The 24,942-nt window shown below is 43.3% G+C and overlaps 1 protein-coding gene across 1 annotated transcript in view; it reads right to left on the bottom strand.

Annotated features, from left to right (window-relative positions):
- Window positions 1-12,203: 12,203 nt before the first annotated feature.
- Window positions 12,204-24,942, bottom strand: part of HS3ST2 (heparan sulfate-glucosamine 3-sulfotransferase 2) — a 115,058-nt gene continuing 102,319 nt past the window's right edge. Inside the window, exon 2 of the mRNA XM_004373332.1 lies at window positions 12,204-13,567. Within this exon, the coding sequence (XP_004373389.1) occupies window positions 12,949-13,567 (619 nt within the window). The 3' untranslated portion in view covers window positions 12,204-12,948. The remainder of the gene's footprint in view (window positions 13,568-24,942) is intronic.

The following is a 24,942-nucleotide window of genomic DNA, read 5'->3' as shown; positions in this document are numbered from 1 at the left end:
GATTTTAAATACATGTGAGTAACTAAGATAAATTAGACATTACAAGTAGATAGATAACTATTTCATCTAAATTCCTAAAAGTTTTACATTAGGTTATACCATATGAAATTACCATTTTCCTAGGTCATCTACATTACAAGTAGATAGGTTTCCTTTTCAAACAAATTTAATTAAATAAAAGGGAGATAATTTAAAGAAAACATATTAAGGTAGAAATAGTGCAGGTAGTACGAGGATATGGCAAAAACTGTAAAGGTGATACTCAAAGGTCTGGTCCAGTTAATACTTCCTCAAATCTCTATGCCACTGTCTCAGGAAAGGAGAGCTTTCAGTGCCGTCAGTGGGACAGAGGCATAATATGCTGACCACGCTCTCTACTTTTCATCTGGATTCTAGACTAACAGCTATGTTTTTTGAGAAAAATGTGTTTTTCTTCAGTGGTCAAAACCAGGATGTGAAACCATATGCCCCAAGGGGTCTTAACCAAGTGACCCTCTGCACCCCTCACAATAAATGTACTCAGAAAGAGTGCTGTCTGGGTGCTGTTGCCAACAAGATATTTTTGCAAGATAGACAAAGAAAACACATGTGAGCATCTTGTGACCATGATCTAAGCATCCTGTGAAACTCTCTGTAATCACCAACTGTATATTAATAATCAGTAACCAATCAGAGTGTGACTATTACAATATCCATTGATTTTTCTGTAATTGCCCTCCCTATGGTTTGGTTCCTCTTTACCCCGTAAGAATACTTGTATAAGGAAAAGATTAGTCCAAAGGACTAATGGACCACAGCTACCACGGCCTCTACCAGACTGAGTCTAGTACAGCTAGATGGTGCCCGGCTACCACCACTGACTGCTCTGACCGGGATCACAATAGAGGGTCCTGGTCAGAGCTGGAAAAGGATGTAGAACAAAATTATAACTCATTAAAAAAAAGACCAGATTTACTAGCCTGACAGACTGGAGAAACCCCGAGAGTATGGCCCCCGGACACCCTTTTCTCTCAGTGGTGAGGTCACTTCCGAAGTTCACTGTTCAGCCGGGGATTGGACAGCCTCGTAAAACAAAATGGGACTAATGAGGCACAGCAGTCCAGGGACAAGGACTAGAAGGCAGGAGCAGACAGGAAAGCTGGTGATAGGGAACCCAAGGTTGAGAAGGGACAGTGTTGACATGTTGTGGGGTTGTTAACCATTGTCATAGGGCACTATGTGTACTATTTAATGAGAAACTATTTGTTCTGCAAACCTTCATCTAAGGTACCAAAAAAAAAAAAAAAAGAATTATCTATGTGAGATCAAACTGACAACAGCAACTCAAAAGGTTTGATGGGAAGCCTAGGGGACAGTGAGTTGAAGATAATGGTGATGGAATAATTTGGGAAAGGATAGGGAGAATAGCAGCACAACTGGAAGAATGTAATCGATGTCACTGAATTGTACATGTAGAAACTTTCAAAATGGTGTAACTTTGGCTATGTATATTTTCACCCAAAATAAGGTCCTCAAGGTCGAGAAGGGAGAGTGTTGACATGTCGTGGGGTTGTTAACCAATGTCATAAAACAATATGTGTACTGACTGTGTAATGAGAAACTATTTGTTCTGTAAACCTTCATCTAAAGTACAATAAAAAATATATACATATACATATATTTTAAAAAAAAAAAAGAATCCTTGTATAATGAAACTGCTCCAGGACTATCTGGTTCCATTTTCAGTGGGCTATGTAATTCCCCAGTTGCAATTGTTTTGAACCCTTAATAAGCCTCCCTGTTTTAACTTGAAATAGCATTCAAGTTTTTCTCTACAATACCACATTTCTTCTTCACAAGCTGCAGATCAAGGTCTTTCACCCTAATGGTCTCCACAAGGACAGGCAGGCTTCAGTTCAGTTATTTGACCATTGATCATGGTTTGATTCTGTTTCACTCAGTAGACAGAGTGGTTAGAACAAATAAACTGAGACACTTCATATATTATTGACTTGGATTCCATAGATATAAATCATTTATGGGTCAAGTCATATGATCTTAATAATATTGATTCAAGGCTTTGAATTCTCTCTCTCTCTCATTTTTTTAAACTCACTATGAGGATCAGAGTGGGTAGAACAGCAAATTCCATTTTTTTAAGTGGCATAAAATGAGACTCTGTCCTTCCACAATTTGATGGGGTTGTTACATGAACTAGAAACATGTCCTACTGCTATAGTAGATGAGGAGACCAGTATCCTATCATCAACTAGATGTCAAGGTGACATTAGCAGGTTCTAGGGGACAACATGAAACAGCCAAACGTGTTGGCTAAACGGTGCTAGGTAGAATTAGCTAAATGTGAATTATGCCAAAAAGAAAATCTGTGTTTGGCAGAAACATCTTGGCATCCAAATAGGAAACATTAAATTATCCTACCCCAAAGATTCATTCACTCGTTACCTGGGGGCCATTTTGTTGCCAGAGTTTTCTGAAAGGCTAATTGCTATGCACTTGTACTCGAAAATTGAAAGTAGTCTCCAAATGCTTATATAAGGGATGAGAGCTCCCCATTCCCCCCCCAAAAAACCCTTAGAAAAGATGGAGTCATCTTATTTCTGAGTCCTTATAAAGTCTTTTATAATGGACATTGTTTAAATTAACTTATTTTGAACCACAGCATACTGTTCGTGCAACCTGAAGTGACCTGACTCACTGCTAATTTGGGATGTTTATATAGGTCACCATATGAACTTGGTGACAGGGAAGGCAAAAACATGTAACACACATTTAGTTGTTATTCTTGGTGACATGAATTCACAGTTGTGAGTGTTGGATGTGGTTGTAAACAAGCTGTTGGAAAGTCATCTTAAGCAAGATGTTAAGTGATTATGTGTGACTCCATACCTTCCTGACCGACAAGCAGAGAGGTGGCGTGTCCTAACATCCTGGGAATGGGTACAAGGGGACTGGGAAAAAATTCATCTCTTGGCACCAGAAGGTGGGACTTCCCAGACCACTTCAGTGGTGATAACTCAGAACAAGACCCTGCTGCCAAAAATTAATGAAAACTTAATATCATTTCACAAAATACGAGAAGGGGGGAAAGCAGAACCATTAAATTCATATATTTGACCAGATAATATGATTTTAAATACATGTGAGTAACTAAGATAAATTAGACATTACAAGTAGATAGATAACTATTTCATCTAAATTCCTAAAAGTTTTACATTAGGTTAAACCATATGAAATTACCATTTTCATAGGTCAAAACAGTTGAATATTGGCCAGTTCTTGTGGTTCAACTTCATAAACCCAAGTTGGCAAAACACTTTTAAAAAATGGGAAAATGGTGGATCACCTTAGATGTGGGGTCACCTTATATACAGGCAGATGTGCTACAAGTTAAAGTGTGACCTTGGAACTTTCTAACCTCAAAATCTTCAAGGCTAAAAAAGATCCATGCCTCCCTTCTCATGGCTGTTCTGCAGGGGCCATGACGGTATTTTGGAGACTCAATGGAGTATCTGTTGAATTTTTTTTGAATTAACTGAGACCATTTTGCAAGGCAAACTCTTGGCTCTGTTAGTAGTTACTCCAGTGACCCTCCTCTTTTTAGCTTTTAGTTGTTTTCATTATAAATTATAATTGTTATTGACCATTTGTCCAATTTCTTTACTAGATAGGCCTTTTTTCACACATAGAATACTTTTCTTTCATATGCTCACCAGTGATATCAGTGATGAATCATTTGCCTACAGTTAATGCCAATATCAGATGACTGATGTTCTAGGGAGGATAAGATGATCATAATAAATTCACTTCTCAGAATTTTCCAGGCTTTATCCCTCTATCAAAGGAGCCCTGGTGGCGCAGTGGTTAAGTGCTTGGCTGCTAACCGAAAGGTCAGTGGTTCAACCCCACCAGGTGCTCCGCAGGAGAAAGATGTGGCAGTCTGCTTCCATAAAGATTACAGCCTTGGAAACCCTATGGAGCAGTTCTACTCTGTCCTATAGGGTTGCTATGAGTCAGAATAAACTTGATAGCAACAGGATTTTTATCCCTCTATCAATCCAGTCTTTCGATTTGAGAGAGAGATACAAAAGATGCATTGCATTGGACAACTTGGCTGCAAAAGACCTCTTAAAAGTGTTGAAAAGCAAAGATGTCGCCTTGAGGACTAAGGTGCGCCTGACCCAAGCCATGGTGTTTTCAATAGCCTTATATGCATGCGGAAGCTGGACAGTGAATAAGGAAGACTGAAGAAGAATTGACGCTTTTGACTTGTGGTGTTGGTGAAGAATATTGAATATACCATGGACTGCCAAAAGAATGAATAAATTTGTCTTGGAAGAAGTACAATCGGAATGCTCATTAGAAGCAAGGATGGCAAGACTACATCTCACATACTTTGGACACGTTATCGGGAGGGATCAGTCCCTGGAGAAAGACATCATGCTTGGTAAAGTAGAAGCTCAGCGAAAAAGAGGAAGACCCTCAAGGAGATGGATTGACACAGTGGGCTCAAGCATAACAACGATTGTGAGGATGGCACAGGACTGGGCAGTGTTTGGTTCTGTCATGCACGGGGTTGCTATGAGTTGAAACCAACTTGACGGCACCTAACAACTACAACATCAATCCAGACTATCCATAGTTTGCAGTTCTGCAGTATATCACCTTGATTCCCCATAAAATCATCTTAATAGAACCATTATTTCATATTCTTAATATTTAATATTTATCATTATTCTATATAAGAAATACTAATAGGTGGATCATCCGAGAATTTCCTGTAAAAGTAGTTATCAAGGATATATTATGTTGATCAGCATCTCTTACATAAAGATCTCCTTCATGAAATTGATTCTCTCTCCTTTGAGCTCACATTGTCAGATAATATGAGGCACCTTGCCAATTGATTTTCCTCTTTGCCTTGGCTATTAGGAAGCTCAGAGCTAAGTCTGAACTCAATCATCACGTACATTTTTATCATCATACAGTACTTGACATGATTCTACCTTTCTCTTGATTTTTGAACTGTTTCTCAGGAAGTTTGTGTTGACCCCTGTAGTCATTTTCATTCCTCAAATGTTAGTTTTGAGGGAAGGCTTTGGTCCAGTTCCCCTCTCTGCTTGCCCTGTGTTGCTATAAACAGAACACCAAGATTTATGCTCAATTTCTTATTATCTCCACTTCTTAGATGATAATGCCCTGGCCTTATGGAATGTTAGCAAAAAGACAATCCATATCTGTTCTCCATTCCCAGATCTAACAACCTTTACTGATGTCAGGTTCTTAGAGCACGATTTAAATTTTCATGCTGCAGCACAAGTCTCTTCCTCATGAAGACATGGAGTTTGGAGTTAGGAGTTGTAGATTTGAGCCTTGACTGTGTGACCTTAACCAAGTTGCTTTAAAAAATCTCTGGGCTTCAATTTCTTCCCTCTGCAAAGTGTAAATAAACATCTTAATTATCACAAAGAGAAAATGATATAAAGTATGCCAAAGGGCTTCATCCTTGCAAACCATTGTACGAGTCATGTTATTATTATCCAAAGGTGGGAGAAAAATTGAAGTCCTGCGTAAAGTACCTTTGTGACCTAATTGTTGTTATTGTTAGTTGCTCTCAAGCCATCTCCGACTCATGGTGACCTTACATATAACAGAACGAAATGCTGCCCAGTCCCGTGCCATCTTCATGATTGTTGGTATGCTTGAGTACATTATTGTGGCTATTGAATACTTTACCTCTGCCATTTTACCTTTGCTTCACCATATTAGTGGTCTTGTGTCTTACCTAGAATGTCCTTGCTATGCTACTGTCCAAGGGCTCTGAACTGCTGCAGCCTCTAGAGGAAGGATCCCGGACTATGCAGGTGGCATGAGGTGCCCTTAAAGCCACCACGAGGAGCCTAGAACTGGACCTCATCAGGACCAGGTTCATCTGGGTATGGTGAACAGCAGGACCTATGCTGGTCTCTGATACAGCCCTAGTGCCCAGCATGGAAGGAAAGCCAGTCAGGGGCTGAGAGCCAACTACATCCAAGCTATAAATATATCCTTCCCTCCAAGCATAAAGAAGAACAGAGCCTCTTCCCAGAGCCTGGGGACAGGATAGCAGGCCCATCAGCAGGTGGCAAAATGCCAGCCCCACTGTGAGGTTGACCATGAGTCAGTCACACTCGTGGTCCTCAGACAAGCTCTAGACTAAGGTGTGGTGGGCTGGCCACGTCCTGAAAGCACATGTCAGTCAGCCATGATGCAGTTAGTCATATGAAGTCAATCATGTTCCAGTCAGACGCGGATCAGCTGGGCATGTGTCAGTCACACAGACTCATCCCCAGTCCTTAGAGGCACCTATTGGGTGCATTTATATCAAGCACTCTTCTGAGTGAGGAAGAGCGGAGGGAACATGTGCCCCCAGCAGTAAGCAGGAGGAAGGCTGATGGAAGAATTAAGAATTTGCTAGAAGCCCTTCAACTTCTTCTGGTTTTCATCTTGCCACCTTTCATTCATGGTTTGGTCCCTTCTCCTGCACTCTGAATGTGTGTGTGTGTGTGTGTGTGTGTGTGTGTGTGTGTGTGAGGCAGATGAAGTGGAATTGCATCTACTTGGAGATTGGATTCTGAAGTCAACAGGACATATGATAAAGGCATGTAAGCAAAATCACCTTTGAAAAAATCCCCTCAATCCAACTCTGCTGGTTTTGCCTTGCATCATTGCCACAGATTTCTGTTTAACCAGTTGGGCATTTGGTGAAGCAGTTGGCTTCTGTTTAGAGACCGCGGTGAACAGAAAATAAATAATAATCAACATGAGACTCACAATTCATGAGACAACATGTTCACACTATGAAGGACGCACAGGGATTGAGGGGACAAAAGATCTATGCCTCCCTTCTCGTGGTCACTCTGCAGTATATGTTCACGGAGCAAAATCACGTAAATCATCTCTCTTTCTCTGACCAAGTACAACTGAATCCCAATGAATGGGTGAGGAATGGCAGTGAGGCCACCATTCATGATTGTGTTGTTTGTGCCCGACATAAAGATGTCATTTTTAAGGGAGCGTGGAAGCTGATATTCAACCTGTACTCCATCCACCACACTGTATACCCAAAAGGCTGTGCCCACCCCGAAGGGACACGCTTTTGTTGTTTATCTCGCAAGATGGAGTGTCTTTTTCTACTTTTCACAAAGGTGTTGTATAGGCTAGTGATGGCGGTAAGTTCCCAAGAGATCTAAGAGATCCTGGGTAGAAGATAGAGCCTCGAGACAGGCTCTATTGTCGTGGTCAAGCAATGGTCAAAAAGGTTATCATTCATAGCAGGGCTCCAGTGGTTCATTCGTTTACTGAAAGAATAATTATTAAGTACCTACTGTATGCTAGGCACCATGCTGAAGAAGATGGACATGATCCCTGTTCTCATTGAGCTGAAGACTAGTGAGAGAAACAGATATCAAATGAGTAAGCTAAGCTGTAATGTCAGAGAGTAATAAGTACTATAATGGAAGGAAAACAGAATTACAGGGTCGGGAATGACTTGGGAAAGTGAGGGCAACTTCAGGTGGATATTTGAGCTGAGAACTGTATGATAAGAAACAGCAGGCCATGATATCTTGAGGGTCAACCCTTTAGAAGGAATAAACTAGTGCTGGAGTTGAGGGTAAGTTCTGAGTAATGGGTACAGTAACTGGTCAGAACCAAGGAAAAACAACCTAGGAGAAGACTAGACCAGAGGTCTAGGCCATCATAAAACAGAATTTAGGGACACCTTTGACGTGGGGCAACAAGGACACTCAGGGAATTAGCAGCCAAATCGAGCACTGTTGAAAGTGAAAGGGGCAATGTTAATAATTAGTCTGGGACAATAGGTATAAACTGGGTCTGTCCAAGAATGATGACCTTACCTGGGAGGCAATGAGTGTTGGGTTTATTTGGCCAGAAACTCTGCAGCCCAGCAGTTTAGACTCAGCCACTTAATCCCAATGCATATGATACAAGATAACCAGTTGCCATTGAGCCAGCTCTGACTCATGGCGACTTCATGTGTGTCAAAGTAGAACTGTGCTCCACAGGGTGTTCAATGGATGATTTTTTTGGAAGCAGATCGTCAGGACTTTCTTCCAAGGCGCCTCTGGGTGGACTTGAACCTCCAACCTTTCTGTTAGCAGCTGAGCACATTAACTATTTGCACCACACAGGGACTCCCTTAGAAAAGATAGGTTGGAGGAAGTTGTCATGTTGGAATTGACTTGATGGCGAAAAGTTTTTGTTTTGGTTTGTTTCTTTTAGAGCTGCAGCTGGTGTAAGCTGACAGGAATGGAGGGGCTGTGGCAGATTTCACTGCCAGGAACTACATAAGTGAGAATAAACGGGAAAGAAATTAAGCACCTATTATGTGTCAGGCACATGTTGACTCACTTAATTCTCACAACAAATTCCCTATCATGGTACAACTGATATCCCAACTTACCGATAAAACTGGGCAAGAGAAGTTACATTATTTTCCCAAGTTCATACAGCTAGGGAGTAGCAGAGGTAAGATTCAAACTCAGACCTGTTGGGCTGCCAGGGTCGTGCTTTCCACTATATCATATTGTCTCATACGTTTGGAGATGCATACTCACATATGGACGCTCATCAAGCCACAGACATGCAGACCTAGATGCACACAGTGGCACTGATACATGGATAAGGTTCTGCAGCCAAGACAGCTTGGTGTCCCTAATATCTGTTCTCCCCTTCTTCTATGGGAGAATACCACATGTTCAGTTGAGCACATGGCCACCCAAATTAAAGATCACATTTTCCAACCTTCCTTGCACCCAGGTGTGACCAAGTGACAATGTTCCACCCAAGGGGTTGTGAGTGGAAGTAGAACAACTACTCTAGGGAGCACCATTCACAATATGAGGAAGTTCTGGGTAGAAGTGACACTGCAACCTCCGAGGGCAGAGGCATGCTCTTCCTGTGCCCCCTTTTGCTCCTGAAAGCCTACATGTACAAATGGACAATGGCCTAACCATGCATGACACTAGAACTCTGTCCCATAACATCTACAGCAACCAGCCCAGGGGGCCAAACCACAACAATTGCAGCAACTGTCCAGAACAGCCAGGACTTGGTCAATGATGCCAGCTTCCCTTGCTTCCAACTCAGGACGAATCAGAGAAAGCCAAATATGCCCCCAAAACCAATCACATAAGAAGTCCTGCTGCTAGTTAGCCTGCCTCCATCTTCCTCATGCGGACAATCAGAACATACCTGAAGCCATCCCGTTTGTTCACTATCAAGCTTCCCCACTCCCCTGCCTGCCTTTGAGCCTCTGCCAAACAGGGAGTGATGGTGGCCGATTCCCTTGCTATAGGACGCCCTGGATATAGAGCCTCTGTTTGTTCTCTTTGGAGTGCTCTTCCTTATTTTTACAGTCCCCTCCTGCTGAGAGGAAGGCAGGCCTGGGGTGAGCCAACTTGGGTCATGAGCACTAGGATGAAAGGAGAGTCAGTCTCTGTGTTGTGGAACCACCATATACTCTGGACTGTTTGAGAAAAACATACCTCCATCTTCTGAGGCACTGTCATTTTGGGTCTCTGTTCCAGCAACCTAATCAAATCCTAACACACACCAGACACACACACACACACACACACACACACATGCCCAGAGGAGCCTTTTTTAGTCTCAGATTGAGTGGTCAAACTTCATTTATTTAAACCGTACTAATTTGGAACTTGCACAGGTTTGCCCCAGGGTGGCCTGGGCTAAAGGGTGCATTTCAACTGGATTAAAAATCAGAGTTTGCTGAGCAGATTTCTGTACACTAGATTTTAGTCATTTAAACTAGGATTTTTAAGGTACTTTAGCATCTTTCATTTGCATGCAGTGATTGATATGCTAATTACAATGGACTCTTACCTATTCATTAAAGCAGATAATACTGGGAGGCTTCTTAGTGGAGGTCTGAGAATGCTTGTAATGCAAAGGAATCAAGCTGCATTTATGCACACAAAATTCAGAATTTTCATCAATTCTGACTGGACTCTTTCCAATCAGGATTAACCAGCAAATTTCATCAACTCCTTCTTGAGTGTTTCCTTTATATTCCAATATAATTCTGTCTCCCTGTGAATGCAGCTTTGGCTATCACATGGCCCAGGGCACGAAGTACATTGGGATGGAAAAGGTATAAGGGCAGTTTATTAATGCCCACATACAGCCGACCCTTTTTCTGGTCACTGGCTTCTGAGTGATACTGGTTCCCACTGCCCTCCCTGCCACTTCTGCATGACCACAGGGAAAGCACAGATGGGGCAGACTCACTGAACTGACTTTTCTTGGTACCACGGTCCCAGTCAATTGATCTCTGTAAGATGCTTAGATCAGGAAGGTGGGTCAAGGCGCAGGACAAATGGCTTAGACGTTTGTGTTCTCTACCCTAGTAAGCCAGGCTCTGATTTCCAGGGACGGTCTACCATGACAGACAGCAGACAAAGGCAAAGTAGCTCATGGAGGTTGAGCCATCCTTCCCCACCACCTATGAGTACTATGGCCATCTGGGAAGCAAGTCCCAGAAGTGCAGTTCTTTGGGATATCCTTGTCCATGCCCCCAGGCCTCCAACATCCATCCATCCAAACACTCATACATTCATCCATCAAACATGTACTGTGCGCCTACTATATGTTGTCATTGTTGGTTGCTGTTGAGTCGGCCCCTGACTCCTGGCGAGTCCATGTGCAATGGGATTGGACCATTGTAATCCATAGGATTTTTATTGGCTGATTTTTCAGAAGTAGATCGCCAGGGCTTTCTTCCCAGTCCATTTTAGTCTCGAAGCTCTGCTGAAACCTGTTCACATCATAGCAACACATAAGCCTCCATAGACAGAAGGGTGGTGGCTATACATAAGATGGATTGGCTGGGAATCAAACCCAGGTCACCGGCGCAGAAGGCAAGAATTCTACCGTTGAACCAGCACTGAGCAACCACTCCCCTCTTACTATATGTTAAAAAGATACAATCTTGACCCTTGAGGAGTTCATGGCCGATGGTGGAAATATTTACACAAATAGTTTAAAATCCAGTATGGTAAAAGCTGTCATTGAGATGCATACAAACTATCATGTGAATGAAGAAGAGCTGGCAGATAACTCAGCTTGGCTGGGGAAGGTTTCATAAATTCCAAGCAAGTGACACTTGCATGAAGTCTTACCAGGGAGAATGGGTCCTCATTAGCTGGTGAAGGGTAGGAGAAGTGCTCCAGGTAAAGGAAACAGCACAGGCAAAGGTACAGAGACTTGAAAGAGTAAAGAAAAGGCATGCAGGTCTGTGAGGTTGCAACAGTGGAGGAGGGAGGAGAAGCAGATGAGCCTGACATTCTTTGGAGTCATCTCAGACTCCATGCAGGAGGATTTGGACTTTATTCTGAGGTTATGGGTCACATCTAAGGCAGGGTTGCAAACTCAAATGCCTACAGAGGCCAGGTAGACGATGTACGTCAGTGAGGCAGGCTAAGTAGGGGCTTGGAAAACCAGCAAGTGCATGCCCCATCCAAAGGCGGCAGCCAGTTTTGCCATCTGGAGTGCAGGCCCAGCGTAGCCAACTTTCCATGTAATTTTTTAATAAGAAGCCAGAGAACCATATTTTTATATGAACACTCCTAATTTTTGTTGTGATTGCTGTTAGTTGCCACGGAGTCGGTTCCGACTCATGGCAGCTCCATGTGTTCGAAGTCGTCAGAAGCAGATTGCCAGGTCTGTCTTTCAAGGTGCCTCTGGGAGGGTTGGAACCACCAACCTTTTGGCTAGTAGTCAAGCGCTTAACTGTTTGTGCCACCCAGGGACTCTGATTTTTAAATGTTGGCAGTTATCGCAAAACATCATGGTGACCAAGCAAAAATATATCTGATGTCTCATCAGCCCTTGGACCTCCAGTGTGGTACTAACGCTTCGAAACAGAGAACTGACACAGCCAGGTGTAGGTTCCAGAAAGAGAACATCTCCAGAGATGTCTATGCGGTCGTTCTTCCCCAGCCTTTGCCAGCAAGAACTTCGTTTACCCAACACCCCCACCCCACCCCTTACTTCTCCCTCATGCAGTCTTTGCACCCCTCACAGCTCTCCCAGGCCCTCCCCAGCACCAGCCCCCACCTTGCTCGGGGAGAAGTGAATGAATGAATCGCGCTCCAGGCCTGGCTTACAGAGAAAAGCTCAGTGTGAAGGACACGAGAGAGCCATATTTATTTCACATGGAGAAGCATGATTCCGTTGCATGCTGAGCATGAAAGCTTGCGTGAGGAAAGTACCCGTAACAGCAGAATGTGTGCTTTTGTCCACAGGGAGCAGGAGAGTCACAAAGTGGTTTTCAAAGACAGTGTCCTCCAAGCACAGTTTAGACCAAAGGCTTTGAATTTACTGGTTCATTTCATCATCAAAGGGTCTGTCTCCTAGAAGCGGCCAGGGGGTGCGTCCTGCTCTGCACGAGCTGCTAAGGTCTGAGGACTGAGGATGGTCGCCCACCCCACCACCCATGACCACTCAGGAAAGTTAAGCTCAGAGGGGAGGGACATGCCGTGTGGAATTAACATGCCCACTCCAGAGTGGACAGAGACAGGGACAGACTGCTGTGTTCATAGCAACAGAACTGTCACCACTTAAAGTATCTATCATCATTGGAAGATCCACTCTCCTGAAGGCAATTGCCCAAGACCTCTTATGGGCTGAAGGAACAATGATTCTGAAATTAACCCAACATGCCAGAAGCAGATCAACTTTGCCTTGACAGACTGGGGAGAGCTAGTGGCAGAGACCCCTGAGTCTCTTGGCCTTAGCTGGGCTTCCCTGTTCCAGGGTGATGGGACCCAAGATGGGGAAGGGGGCTGCAGCCCAGGATTGTAGGGGAAAGAAGACCACAGCTCTGACAGCAAACCTCGTATAAGAGAAGAACCTTTGTATCTCCTTGGCTTATTCCCACCTGAAGTCCTGCCCAACAGTTTCATAAAATTTAATATTATAAGGTCTATAAAATTCCCGGAGCTGGTCTATCACTTCAGGATCTATCTGTACATGAGTTCTCCCTTTCGATTTGCCCAGGCATCGAGGCAGAAGGCTCGATTCTGGTTTTTTCAAGCAAGGGAAGCCTTTGGTCTTGTTGAAGTAGAAGTGCTTGTCGGTGATGAACCTCTTGATGCCCAGGAAGTCCTGCACTCGCCCCATCTCGCCGGCTGGGTCGGTGATGAGCCGCTCGCCACTGACGAAGTGGATCTGCGCCAGGGGGAAGTACTGCAGCCAGCTCTCCAGGTGCAGTGCGTACATGCCAATGCGGATGGCGTTCCAGGACACGTCCACCAAGCCTAGTGTGCGGTTGCGGAAGGAAAGGCCCTCAAAGGTAGGAATGTCGGGCTTCTTGGAGAGCGTCTGGGTATAATCGGAGATGGCCCGGGTCACGGGATTCCGCACGACCACAATCAACTTGGTGTCTCGAGACATGTTGAAGATCCGTCGAGGGGCCTCTTGAGTGACGAAATAGCTGGGCGTCTTCTCCAGAGTGATCTGGCTCTTGAGGGTCCTGGGCATGAGGCTCCTGTGGGATAGAAGGACCACATCATCAGATAGGGTCCCCTGGAGGGTCCAGGTACAGTGAGATCATCTTCCTACCCCCATGTTCCCATTGGGTCCCCTCTTCTCTGCTCTCACTTGGTGATGACCTCACTTTAACACTTATGGACAGTTTTTTCTTTAAAAAGTTTGCTTTAAGACTGGAAATAATATAAATATTCATCAGTATGGGTTACATAAATTATGGAATAGCCAATTAACAGAGTTTTAAAAAAAAAACCCACTGCCATCAAGTTGATTCCAACTCACAGAGACCCTATAGAACAGAGTAGAACTGCCCCATAGGCTTTCCAAGGAGTGACTGGTAGATTCGAACTGCTGACCTTTTGGTTAGCATCGGAGCTCTTAACCACTGTAGCACTAGGCATCCCCATCAATACATTATGGAATAGCCAATTAACAGAGTTAGGCAGGTCAGTATGTACTAAAATGTTCTCCAAGATATAATATTAAGTGAAAAAAGGTAAGATGCAGAGTGTACATCTCGGGAAGGATACACATACACACACACACACATACACACAAAACCGTAAAAGCAGTTGCTTCTAGGGAGGGAGATTTGAGCCAGGAGGTCAGAGGTAAATGAGAATTACTTTTTACTGTAGAATCTTATACCGTTTGAAAATTTTAATGCACTTATTATATGTTAAAAAATATAGATTGATTGATTTACACAAAATCAATCAATAAAATAAGCCACTGATTTTATTCTTACAAAAGGTAAAATTTCTCCAGATATTTTAAGAAAAACTTTTTGGACAAAAGGTTTGTTTTGCGGGAATAGCAACTGTTTTAGAGATGGGTTCTGATGTCCTCTCCTGGTGAAAAACACTTGAAATACATCCTTTGTATAAGCTTGAAGAAGCTGAGAACGCCAGGCCAGTCAGGACATCAGCCCGAGGCCAGGTGATGCAAGCCCTCTCTCCCTTACTTTTTAATTTCCTGGCTCAGCTGGAGCCTTTGAGGGGTGATGGTGGGAGGTAGGCTCTCCCAGGTGCGTCTCCTTCAGTTCATGATGGAAGGGAACATACCTGGTCCCCAATGGCTACTTCTTTCTAAAGGTCATGTTTACCGTTAAACTAGTTTTTTCTGAATTCCAGCTGCACATTAGAACCACCAGAGGTGTTGTAAAAATACAGATATCTCGGCCTCATCTTATGCCAACTGATTCAAAATATTTAGGGGTGGGTAATTCCAATGGAAGGCAGAGTTGAGAACCACCAATTGATGATCCTTCCCTTAATCTTGCCACTGTGCTTTCTCAACCTCCCAGGCATTCGTCCCCACATTCCTTTGGAATATGGACTCCTGGTTCCCAGTCTTCTGCTTCCCAGCTCACGTCGTCATCTCTGTCCCATAACCTGGCCTCACAAGTCTTTGACCTTCTTACTCCTAACATCTCCATTTTCACTTTTCTTCTGCAACTCTTTCTTATGGCCATGCCTTGGGTCTTTTCATTGGAATTGCCCTAATTCTGAAATGGTTAACTTGAAAACTCACTCTAGGACTGTCACCTTATTTCTTTTCACCTTTCCCACAATCTCAATCTCATTAAACCTGATCTTCAAACTCAGTGAAGGTCCTCTTGATTTCACTTTCTTCCATACCTTCCCTTGGACCCAGCAAACGTCATTTCAATATCACCACCACCACCACCACCACCATCATCATCATCAGTTTCCTTGTACAGTGAAACCTGCAAAAGCCAGAACCTGTGTAAGGTGGAAACCTGCCAGAGAAGGAAACTCAAATATTTTCCACTAAACGAGCGATAGAAAAGTGTGAAGACTGCACTTTGTCAAAGGCGGAAAACTTGCGAGACCTGGAAGAACAACAGTCCCCTCCCGTTCTGGCTCTCACAGGTTTCACTGTACTATTACTCTCTCAGTCTCTAGTAACACATCAGTCCAACCTTTCATCCTTTCTAATTCTGTCGCTGAGCAATCAAACAGCAGTGGAGAAAACTGCATAACTTTGACAACCAGATCTTTTATATATTTATTAATTCTAGCTTTGCCTGAACCCTCAGTACTGTTCAAGAATCTTTAATATTCAGCTTTCATCCCCATATCATTCTTCATAGTAGACGTTGCAAACTCTCACCACAAACTCCCAACCGTATTCCTGTCACCCAGCCTCAGCACACAACTTGTCTCCCACTACACTAGAAAGGTATAAGCTGTCACACCTCAACTCCTTCAATCTTCTTCCCTCCAGCTGAAAACTGACCTTTATTGTTAGCTGCCATTGAGTCTGATCTCAACTCATGGGGACCCCCTGCACAAAGGAATGAAACACTGCCCGGTCCTGCACCATCCCCATGATTGGTTATAGACTGGATTGTTGTGATCCATAAGGTTTTCATTGGCTGATTTCTGGAAGTAGATGGCCAGGGCTTTCTTCCTAGTCTGCCTTGATCTGCAAGCTCTGCTAAAAACTGTTCAGCATCATAGCAACATGCAAGCCTCCATGACAGATGGGTGGTAGCTGTACATGAGGTATATTGGCCAGGAATTGAACCTGGGACTCCCGCACTGAACCACCATTTATCTGCCCCCATTCTGAGCCCTTCCCACTATTCTTAGAGGACAAGGTATGCAGGGGCTCACCTGTCCACCTGCGCTCTCAGATCCCTTCCCCTTCTGCCTTTCCTGTGACTGTGTTCATTATCCCCTTGAACTTTTAAATTCATTATGCAACTAGACTGATGCAACTAAAATTTTGCTTTCAGACCCAAGGTCTGTAATGGACCCTTGTGAGTTGACAGTTTGAATAGTATTGACTATGGTCATTGAATGGAGCTCTGGTGGCATAGTGGTTAAGAGCTTGGCTGCTAACCAAATAGGTCGGCAGTTCAAATCCCCCAGCTGCTCCTTGGAAACCCTGTAGGGCAGTTCTACTCTGTCCTGTAGGGTCACTGTGAGTTGGAACTGACTCAACGGCACTTAACAACAATGTGGGCATTGAAAATGCCAATAATTTACAAAAAAAAAATAGCATCATTAGCAAACGATCATGAGTGCACTTGAATAGAATTCTTCTTTGGCCAAACTTTCTTGGAAATCTGCCTATATCATATTATGGCCTAGGCAGACATTGTAATTAGGTATTGGCCTTTATAACAAGAGAACAAATAAAATTACATAGATGGGACAGTGCATCTAAACTCTGTTTAAGGACTTTCCAAACTAGCTGGGGGTTATTGATATAAAGGTCTTCCCCAATACAAAGAAGTTGACTTGTCAAACCATTAAACAGAGCTCTTCGCGTTATTCTTTATTATGCTAAAGAAGATCCAAGAGAGGGACTGAGGATGCAGCATTTCCCAAGCTTATTTGACTGTGGAGCTATGAACTTTTGCCAGGAGCACCAATTCACATCTCTGTTACTGGTTTGGAAAATTTTGACCAGTTCCAATGACCTTCAGATTTTGCACCAAAACAAAGCTCCACCCTCCTAATTCATAACTCGCATATCAGTTCCCAAACCAAATTATACAGCACTAAGGAAGATATGGAGCCCTGTTGGTGCAGTGGTTGAGAGTCCGGCTGCTTACCAAAAGTTTGGCAGTTCGAATCCACCAGCTGCTCATTGGAAACCCTGTGGGTTCTACTCTGTCCTATAGGGTCGCTATGAGTTAGAATTGACTCGAAGGCAATGGGTTTCGTTTTGGGTTTAAGGAAGATATAAGGAGTCCGTGGGTGGCACAAATCGTTAAGTGTTCAGCTACTAACTGAAAAGTTGGCAGTTCAAATCCACTCAGAAGCACCTTGGAAGAAAGACTTGGCAATCTACTTCTGAAGGATCACAGCCATTGAAAACCTCATGGAGCATAGTTCTACTCTGAAACACCTGGGGTCACTATGAGTTGGAATTGACTTGACAGCGACTGGTATGGTTTGGTCTTTGGTATAAGGAAGACGTAAGTACTAGGCTGTAAACACCACCACAGTAGTCACTCTGTGAGTCAAATGGCATAGTACACAGCACTTCAAATTTTTTCTGTTCCACCAAAGAACATTCTTACACATTTATTTCTCTTTAGGTCATTGGAATAGAGTACTGGATGCCTGTGTGATGACAATATGAACCAAAAAAACCAAAACCAAACCTGTTGCTGTCAAGTCGATTCCGATTCATAGCAACCTTACAGGACAAAGTAGAGCTTCCCCGTAGGGTTTCCAAGGAGTGGCTGGTGGATTCAAACGACCGACCTTTTGGTTAGCAGCTGTAGCATTTAACCACTGCACCATCAGGGCTCTACAGGAGGCTGTATAGACATCTCCCTGCTCTGTGAACATTTGGTGGGGTGAGCATTAGACTTTGTGGCCCATTTTTCCTCCTTATGTCATCGTTTAAATTTTGCTTACTTATTTCCAGCTGCTAACAAACAGCTGAACTTTTCCCTCACCCCGTAACCCTCTTAAGCTTCAGCCTCCTATTTTTTCTGTGTAGCTCTGCAAAGATTACTGAACGAATCATCTAACACTCACTGTTTGAACTTACCTCCCATCTGTTGTTTTAATTTGCTCAGCAGCAATTTTCCCTACATCTGGTAAAGCTGCTAGACTTTTCCTTGAGGAACTACCCCCCTGCTTTGGATAAAATCTTGGTGGGTTAAGGGGTGGTTGCATGGCTGAACTTAGGCCGTCAGTGCTCATTGTCTCATAAAGAATAGAATGTGTTATGACTGAAAATGGAACTCATTCGACCAGACGTAGGAGCCCAGAAGAGATTCCCCATCAGTTTCTGCTACAGATCCCCAAAGCTATCTTTGTTCTTGTCCTTCCTGAGACCTGGTGCTTCCATTTTCTTCTGGATTCTGAGTGTGGCTTGACAGCCTTCCAATAAATTATTAATAGTTAAGTTAGTCAGAGTTGATTTCTGTTGCTTGCAACCCAAGAACTCGAACCTATCTCCAACGTGGTTTCCTTGGCTTCCTCTCTGTGGAAGCTAAGCTCACCCCACTAGATTATAAACTCCATGAAGGCAAGGCAGATTGTATCATATTTGTAGCTATATCTGCAGAGTTTTCTATAGTCCATGGCACAAGTAAGATCTTCTCAATCTATGTTTTTTGAGGTGCAAATGAAGTCAACAACCTGTTTAATGCAGTTGTGCCTTTAAGATCTTATCCTCTTTTCAAATTCCCAATTCTCTCCAAGTCATTCTGGAGTTTCCCACTGGTCCTTCTCCCACTTCTCACACTCTACATGTTCTTTCTGAATGACCTCATTCCTTGCCCAACCTTTAACCACCACCTGGAGCTGTTGGGAGTTCCTAGGTGGTGCAAACAGTTAGCACACTTGACTGTTAACTAGTAGGTTGGAGGCACCTTGGAAGAAAGGCCTGGTGATCTACTTCAGAAAAATCAGGCATTGAAAACCCTATGGAGTACAGTTCTTCTCTGACACACATGGGGTTGCCATGAGTCGGCGTCAACTCGACAGCAACTATAGGAGCTGTTGACCCACAAATTTGTAACTGCAGCTACACCTTAAAACTTTCCTATACTCTAAACTAGAAGAGAGGACTATGGTGTGCCTCACCCAAGCCATGGTGTTTTCAATCGCCTCATATGCATGCAAAAGCTAGATGATGAATAAGGAAGACCGAAGAAGAACTGCCTTTGAATTATGGTCTTGGCGAAGAATATTGAATGGACTGCCAGAAGAACGAACAAATCTGTCTTGGAAGAAGTACAGTTAGACTCTGTCTCACATACTTTGGACATGTTATCAGGAGGGACCAGTCTCTGGAGAAGGACATCATGCTGGTAAAGTAGACGGTCAGCGAAAAAGAGGAAGACCCTCCACGAGATGGATTCACACAGTGGTTGCAACAGTGGGCTCAAGCATGACAACGAGTGTGAGGATGGCACAGGACTGGGCACTCTTTCCTTCTGTTGTACACAGGGTCATTATGAGTTGGAACCAAATCGACAGCATCTACCAACAAACTGGAATATCCAACTGTCTACAAACTGGATGCTTCACCTCAACAACTGAACTTCCTCCTGAACTTCCTCTTCTCTCTTGCCTGGTTTTGCAAATGATGCTGCCATAAATTTCATAGGGGGAAAGCCTCAGAATTATTCTTGTCTCCTCCTTACACTAATGTCTTCCATTCCTGTAAATATTACCTCCCAGACGTCTCAAAATCCAAATACTCTTGAGGGTCAGTTTGAGTGTCTCTGGAAACGTTGCTTACCCGCATTGGCCATCCCATGAGGCAGAGACTGCTCCATTAGCCCTCACCATCCACACAAGGAATATTCTGTCGTGCACCAGCATGTGGGGGCCTGTCTGAGCAAGATGTCACCGGAAACTGAAGAACAGGCACACCTCTGATTAATACCAACAGGATTCTCCAGAAGATTTCATTTTCTGCTAACATTGTACACTCCATATATGTTCTCTGGAAGACCTGGCTGCCTAGGGGACTTTGGTGACTTACTAGCTCCTAAACGGGCAGCTGGGCTCCTTGAAAATCATTGCAGTCTCTGGAGGGATAATTAGGAGAGGAAGAGGAGGGAAAGGCTTATTGCAAGAAAACTGGTTCTTAAAACTAAACCTGCAAAACCCCCATGCGCTGAGCTGAGCAGTGGCCCCAGCACCTGTGGCCTCTTATCCTTGTCTTGTTGAGTGTGGAAATGCATCCACTCTCCCATCATGGGACCACTTCCTTCCAAGTCCGTATCCCCAGATATCTACACTTATGTGACCCCAGGGCAAACCACTAACTGCCAGCTTAAACTTCACCCATCATTCTTCACTGCTCAAAGGATAAAGTCCTTAACAGGATTTATGCAGCTCTTCTTGATCCTGCCCATGATCACCCCTGGCTCTGGTCAGACTGGACTATTCAAAGTTTTCCCCCAAGATTGTATTTTTTTCTTGCCAAGGGACCTTTGCATGTGTTGCTCCCTTTTCCTGAAGCCCTCCTTAGCCTGTCAGCCAAACCTGCATCTCTCAGCTCATCACCACCTCCACCACTATCATCTCATCACTTTCCCTGTGTCCTTAGTATTTCCCCCTTTCCAAGAAGTTTAGGCATTTTCCCCCTTGGGATTCCATGGTACCAAATATATACATATTCCATTCTTTACATATTATCTGTATCTATCATCCCACTGGAGTGCAAGATCCCTGAAGGCAGGGGTCATGACTGTCTCATCTCTATAGCGACAATGTCTAATCCTGGGTCTGGTATGCATACATCTTGTTCATGTATTCACCCATCAAACAAGCATTTATTGAGCACCTACTATTTGCCAGGGATACAAAGATAAGCAAGGTGTAGCCTCTGTCCTCAAGGAGTCAACAGCCTTATGGGCCAGCTGGGATGGGGGGGTCCCGTTTTCCCAGTGGGAGGGTCTGTACTTGCACTCAACTTCCCACAAGGGCTGGTGACTTCCACCCTCTGGCAGGAGGTGCTATACCTGAACCCAGTTTCCAATAGCCCCCAGGTCCCCAGGTGCTGGGCAGCTGGCTTTTCCAGATAACTCCTGTAAGCAGCTGGCACCTAAGCCCAGCTTGCCTGGTGTCCTAGTAGTTCGTTTATCCACGACTGACAAGGGACTCTCTTGCCTGCCCTACAGGAAGGAAAATCAGTGGAGGTGTAGGGGAAGAGTCCTTTTCCAGGAGTGTAAACCCGCAGTTCATCTGGGAGTTCATCCAGGCCCTGGCCTGCCCTCAGTGTGGTGGTGAGAAGACAGGGTAACCCTGATCCTGTCTCTCCTATGGTGACCCTTGGTTGTAAGTTTCCCCATTAAAGCCCATTCTCTCACCCATATCTTGTTCATTGTGGGATTTGTCCTGAGCCCTGCTGTATGACAGGTGGAGACCACAAAGGGACCCTCCTTGCATGATAAACCTCTACAGAGATGTTCAGAGGACAGGGGCTACTTGGTGGTGTGGTTATGAGTATGGGATTTGGAACCAAACAGACCTGTATCCGTCTGGGTCTGGTCACTTGCTAACCAAAAGACATGGGCACGCAGCATACATTAGCCAAACACATGGTCACTGACACTCTGGACACAAGGTAATAGCTAACATTCATTGTGCAGCGATGGCAGGCCACACAGTGTTCTAAGCTCTGTCTATGAATCATCTCACTCAATCTTTTTTTTTTTATTGTTGTTGAGAATATACACAGCAGAACATACACTAATTCAACAGTTTCTACATGTACTATTCAGTGACATTGATTACATTCTTTGACTTGTCCAACCATGCTCACCCTCCTTTTCTGAGTTGTTTATCCATGATTAACATAAACTCACTACCCCCTAAGGTTCCTATCTAATCTTTCGAGTTGCTGTTGTCTATTCGATCCCATACAGAGAGATCTTAAATGCGCATAATGCTCAAGGCAAACATTCTTTATTAGTTAAGCTAAACTATTATTTGGTTTCAAGAAGACTTCAAGGGATATTTTTGGTTTAAGGTTTAAAGATTATCTCAGGGCAATAGTTTCAGGGGTTCATCAGCCTCCATGGCTCCCGTAAGTCTGGAGTCCATGAGAATTTGAAATTCTGTTCTACATTTTCCCCCTTTTGATCAGGATTCTGCTATAGAATCTTTGATCAAAATGTTTAGTAGTAGTAGCCAGGCGCCATCCAGTTCTTTTGGTCTCATGGCTAAGGAGGCAGTTGTTCATCTCACTCAATCTTCACATCAACCTAGGAAGTAGGCACTCTTACCATTCCTGGGTTAGGGCTGAAGAAATTGGGCTACAGAGAGCTAAAGTAAATCACCAAAGCAACACAGTGAGTTGCAGATCTCAGACTCAAGTGTGACTCCAGCACTAGGAGAAAATGTGAGAATATAAAAAATAATCTAGGCACAAGGCCAGCTTTTCTAAACATGAGACAAAACTCAAAAATCATGAAGGAAAAGATTGAAATCTAGGTTACATAAAAAATGTAAGTCTCTGGAATGGAAAAAATACCATAAATAAAATAAAAGGAATTTACAGCCTGTAACAGAAAAACAAAGGGATGATTTCATATATATACATACACATATATTTTTTCACAGTTCTTACAAATTAGCAAGAAAAAGAGAACTAGCCCAATAGAAGAAAGGAACATAGGTTATGAGGAGTTAACAGAAAAAGAGCTACAAATGGAAAATAAGCATATGAAAAGATACTCCATCTCTCAAATTAAAGAAATGCAAATTAAAACCACAATGAGATAATATTATTCACCCACAAGATTGGAAAATATTTTTTTTTTTCTAGTTGTAATAGTTATTGCTGGTGTGAGTGTATGTAACCAAGTATTGGTAGGAATATAAATTGATGCTTTCTTTAGGAAGGCAATTTGACAGTATCTGCCAAAGTGTACAATGCACGTACCTTTTAACCTAGAAATTCCACTTGTGGAAATTGATTTGCACAAGTGCATACAAACCTGTGTGTAAGAATGTTCATTGTAGCATTTGTGGCAGAGATAGGGAGCTCTCCACCAAAGATTTATGCACTTCTTCTACAACCACGGAGCTCTGGTGGTGCAGTGGTTAACAGCTATGGCTGCTAACCAAAAGGCTGACAGTTCAAATCCACCAGCCACTCCTTGGAAACCCTATGGGGCGGTTCTACTCTGTCTTACAGGGTCGCTATGAGTCAGAATCAACTCGATGGCAATGGGTTTTCAATGGGTTTTCTATAACCACCAGTTGCCATTGGGTCAACTCAACTCATGGCAACCCCATGTGTGTCAGAGTAGAAATGTGCTCCATAGGGTTTTCAGTGGCTGGTTTTGGGAAGTAGATTGCCAGGCCTTTCTTCAGAGGCACCTCTGGCTGGACTTGAATCACCAACCTTTCAGTTAGCACCAAGTGTGTTAACCGCTTGCACCACCCAGTGGCTCCCACTTCCTTCTACAATATAGTGCTATTTCTAGAGGGTAACTTCCCAGCCAAGTGCCCTGATATCTGTGTGGGGCCATGGGAGGTGAGTGAAAGTGATCGTGTCACCTCCAGGCCAAGATGGTTACAAAATAGATGTGTCTTCTTCACTGTCCCTTTCCTCACCTGCCAGCTGAATGCACAGAACTCTGAGGTCCTAAAGGGATGCAGGACCAAGAAGTAGAAGAGGCATGAAAGACCACTCATCAATTAGGAAAGAACCCCTTTAGACTTTTGTGAGCAAGAAATAAACTTTTATCATGGGATTTATTTGTTATAGCAGTTTGCATTAACCTAACTACTGAAACATTGCTTACAATAGAAAAAACTAGACATAACTTACAACCCATCAGTAGGAGGCTGCACTATCGTGGATGTCAAATATGAGGGGGATCTATAAATATTGACACACAAAGGAGCCCATGATGTATTATTAAGTGAAAAAAGCAAATTGCAGAACAGTATGTTCAATATGCACTTATTTACATACAAAATATACACACATATGCTAATATGTTTATGCATAAACCATTTCTAAAAGGATGCACAATAAACTGTAAACGGATTAAAACCAAATCCATGTCGATTCTGACTCATGGTGACCTCTTGTGTTACAGAGTAGAGCTGCTCCATAGGGTTTTATTGGCTGCAATCTTTATGGAATCTGATTACCAGGCCTTTCTTCAGTGGTGCCACTGTGTGGGTTTGAACCACCAACCTTTAGGCTAGTAGTTGAGCACAAACGTTTTATGCCACCCAGGGACCTTTAACAGTGATTCCCTCTGGAAAATAATCTTCGGGAATCTGGGATGGATTGTGGAATGGGACCTTATTTTTACTTTGTATCTTTCAGCACTCATTGAATTATAATTTTTCCCCATGAGCATGTATCCCTTTTAGTTAAAAAAAAAACAAACCAACTAGCTAATAAAAACCTGTTTTGAAAAGTCTGCATTGATATTATTTAGAAAGAAGAGAGCCTTGATGGGGATGGTTTCATAGCATGAGGCGGAGGACACTTGTTCGTAGGAGCTGAGTTGTGTGTGGGAAGCAAGGACATGGGAGGTCAAGGATATATAGCTCCTCTTTCAAGAAACTTGGCTTGGAAGGAAGAAGCACTCTCTTTTTTTTTTTCTTCAAGAAATCAAATGACATAGTTATTGGAAAAATCTGCTGCAAAAGATCTCTTTAAAATCTTAAAAAGCAAAGATGTCTTAAAAAGCAAAGGTGTGCTTGATCCAAGCCACGGGTTTTTTTTTTTCTTTCTTTTTTTTTAATTGTACTTCAGGTGAAGGCTTACAGAACAAATAGTTTCTCATAAATAGTAGTACACATGTTGTTTTATGACATTGGTTAACAACCCCACAACATATCAACCCTCTAACTTCTCAACCTTTTTTTTTTTTTTTTTGGTGAAAATACA

Source organism: Trichechus manatus, unplaced genomic scaffold, assembly GCF_000243295.1.
Source record: "Trichechus manatus latirostris isolate Lorelei unplaced genomic scaffold, TriManLat1.0 scaffold00024, whole genome shotgun sequence".
Classification (NCBI taxonomy): domain Eukaryota; kingdom Metazoa; phylum Chordata; class Mammalia; order Sirenia; family Trichechidae; genus Trichechus; species Trichechus manatus.
This window is presented reverse-complemented; position numbering and strand designations above follow the sequence as displayed.